Source organism: Buceros rhinoceros, unplaced genomic scaffold, assembly GCF_000710305.1.
Source record: "Buceros rhinoceros silvestris isolate BGI_N320 unplaced genomic scaffold, ASM71030v1 scaffold42998, whole genome shotgun sequence".
In the NCBI taxonomy this organism is placed as follows: Eukaryota; Metazoa; Chordata; class Aves; order Bucerotiformes; family Bucerotidae; genus Buceros; species Buceros rhinoceros.
This window is the reverse complement of record NW_010429354.1, coordinates 1-3294: the sequence shown is the minus strand read 5'-3', so window position 1 is coordinate 3294 and position 3294 is coordinate 1. Positions and strand designations below refer to the sequence as shown.

Genomic DNA, 3294 nt, shown 5'->3' with positions numbered 1-3294 from the left:
GAAAAGCAGCATCAGAGGCTGGAGCCAGGGGTGCATCCAGCGGGATTTCATGGAGGAGGCAAAGAGCTGGGGGTGTGCCAGAAGGAACCGATCCCCCTTTGCTGCTATGGGACACCAAACCTGGCAGGCACATCCCCACCTCCATGCAGCACCCCCACAGCCCAGATGTGAAGGGGCAGCGTCCCCAGGCATCTCCTGAACCTTGCTGACATTGGGTGCCTGCCCCAGAGGCTGCACAAAAAAGCTCCCATGGAGGAGGCAAAGAGCTGGGGGTGTGCCAGAAGGAACCGATCCCCCTTTGCTGCTATGGGACACCAAACCTGGCAGGCACATCCCCACCTCCATGCAGCACCCCCACAGCCCAGATGTGAAGGGGCAGCGTCCCCAGGCATCTCCTGAACCTTGCTGACATTGGGTGCCTGCCCCAGAGGCTGCACAAAAAAGCTCCCCAAACACAGGTGAGCCCAGCCCACTGCAGGCGGCACATCCCCACCTCCATGCAGCACCCCCACAGCCCAGATGTGAAGGGGCAGCGTCCCCAGGCATCTCCTGAACCTTGCTGACATTGGGTGCCTGCCCCAGAGGCTGCACAAAACAGCTCCCCAACAGCAGGTGAGCCCAGCCCACTGCAGGCAGAGCAGTGCCACACCATGCCCCGGTGCTGTACCTGCATCCTGGTCTTCACCACGTCCAAGGGGGTGTTGCCGAAGACGCTTGCAGCTCCGGCGAGGGCTCCAAACACCCCCGTGACGAAGGGGTTGATGACCTTGTTGGGGTCATCCCCTGCGAAGGAGGAGAGGTTGAGTGGTGGTGTGGGGATGAAGCACAGCATCCCTGAGGGAGCCCACAAGAAAGATCCCAGGTCTGTCTGCTCACGGCCGAGGCTTGTGCTGTGTTGAGCTGGGGACTGAGGCGTTTAGAGGGGACCATCCCGCAGCACTGGCCCCACAGAGCCCACACAGCACTGAGGGGCTCAGGGTGGGTGTGAAGGTGACACCTGAACACCAGGACCCTTCAGCCCCACAAGCTGGGACTCTCCTGCCTTAGCTTTCATCTTCTTCCATCACGAGAGACTGAGCCATCGGAAGTGGAGGGTGTGATGATGGGAAGCCCAAGCCCAGGTACCCAGAATGGGTTGAGGGAGCCCAGTGGTGCCGCTGGGGTGACGTGGTGGACAGGAGCACTGTACCTTTGTACCAGTTCTTGAGGGAGGTCATGACAAAGAAGCGGATGGCCTGGTTTGACCCTTGCTTGAGAACGGTAGCAGTTAAGCCCTGGTAGGTCCCCTTCAGTCCTGCAGCAGGAAAGGGCGTTGGAGGGGAGCACCACCCTCAGCCAGGCAGAGAAAAACCTCCCGAGGCCACTGGCCCCAGGCTGTACCCATCCACCTCCTCCTGCCTGTCCCCCCAGTGCGGGGGTACCCAGGGGATCGGGGGGCCACTTCCCTGGGCCCTGGGACTCACCCTGTTCCCGAACGATCTCCCGGACACCGTGGAAGAAGCCGCGGTATTTGGGCTTGGGAGAGCACTGGTCATGGATAAACTTCACCTGCAGGGAGACAACATGCTTGTCCTGCCTGAGGCGAGGTGTGATGGCCCCAAAGGGCTACCAGCCACCTCCCGCCTCGCTCTGGAGATGGTCCCAAGATCAAAGCCAACCTCTGTGGTCAGGCAATGCCAGGTGAGACTGTGGTGGATGCCTGCAGCCACGGCCAGCAGTGCATTTTGCAGAGGAAAACCTGGGAAACTGCCTCTGCAAGCGACTGCGTGGGTTTTAACAGTACTGAAATGGGTGGCGGGATGGCTCCTGGGTTGGGGACTCCTCCCTAGAGCAGGAGAATGGCCATGACCACCAGACCTGACCTCTCCATGAGCCTTTCCAGCATGAGCTCCTCCCCTACAAACCCAGCTCGAGCAAATTCACACAGCCCTCAGGTTGCCAAAAGCTGAGCATCCCCGGGTCTCGTTCTCTCCTGATCCAGCGCAGGGAGGGGTGCCAGGGTGGGGGCACTCTGGTGGCTGCCTCTCACCCACCTTTATAGTCTCCATGGGGCAGACCACCACCACGGCCTCGGCCACACCGGCACCCAGCCCGCAGATGAGGCCCCGCGTGCTGTCCAGCCGTCCCTGCTCATCTCTCATGTGGTTGCTGAGGAACTCAAACATCCCAAACCTGCAAAGGGGCCACCATGTCAACCCCTGCACGCCTGGTCAGGGGGCTGCACCCCCCTGCTCTGGGCCTGTTTCCAGGAGCAGCCGCACACCCTGTGAGAAAACCCTCCACGTCCAGGAAAACACCCAGCAGAATGCCGCTGGGAACCCTGAGGGCAAACCCACCCCCTTGTATGCTGCTGCGCGGGGTCCCCTCCAACTCACCCCACGCCATGGGGGCACCTACCTGACAGCAGCCTTTGGGATGGAACCGTACACCAGAGAGCTGAGTCCCCGGTACAGCCCTCGGATGCCATGGTCACGGACAGTCTGCTTCACACAGTCCCCTGTGGCAAAACACAGCGGTGCTGCCATCACCCATCATGCTGGGGGCCACTGTGCCACCCCCTCTGCTCACCCCCCCTGCTCCAGCTAGGCTCCCAGTCTGCTTCACACAGTCCCCTGTGGCAAAACACAGCGGTGCTGCCATCACCCATCATGCTGGGGGCCACTGTGCCACCCCCTCTGCTCACCCCCCCTGCTCCAGCTAGGCTCCCTGGGGGCCTCCAAATGAGGCTGGCAGGTTGGAGCAGGGCACTGGCCATGTGCTCACCGATGCCCTTGTAGCGGGGAGGGTGTGACTTCTCGTCCAGCTGCAGCTGTGTCTTCACATACTCGGTGGGGAATGTGATGCAGATCTCGATCCCTCCAGCCAGGCCACCTGGGCAAGAGAGGAGGGACACTGAGGCCAGGAGCAGCACTGAGCCTGCCCAGCGTGGCTGCTGCTGGCTCCACAACAGCTGACCCCAGCAGACCTCTGGACTACCAGGTCCCTGTCCTCGACAGACCCCTGGGGACTTCACACAGCAGCAGAGCTCTGCGCCAACCTGGCATCCTGCACAGGCATCGCTGTCTGGCCACAGCAAGAGCTGGCGAGGGGATGGGCCAAAGGGGGGAAACCAGGCAAATCCACGCCCATGGCCGCTGTTCCAGCATCCTTTCCTCCTTGAAGGCACCTCTCCCCCTCCAGAGCCCCACAGCCGAGCTGCCAGCATGGCGGTTTATAAACTGATGGAGCCCAGCGGCGCTGCACGAGGCCCAGCACTACTTGCCCAGAGCCAGCAGGAGCCCATTTACAGCCTGG

At 61.9% G+C, this 3294-nt stretch overlaps 1 protein-coding gene across 1 annotated transcript; it reads right to left on the bottom strand.

Annotated features, from left to right (window-relative positions):
* Positions 1–667: 667 nt before the first annotated feature.
* Positions 668–2892, bottom strand: SLC25A1 (solute carrier family 25 (mitochondrial carrier; citrate transporter), member 1; the record flags this gene model as incomplete). Its single annotated transcript, XM_010142610.1, has 6 exons — positions 668–783; positions 1190–1294; positions 1464–1548; positions 2034–2172; positions 2398–2497; positions 2764–2892. Coding segments are annotated over 6 exons (674 nt in total), but the record flags the coding sequence as incomplete, so codon positions are not given.
* Positions 2893–3294: the final 402 nt, after the last annotated feature.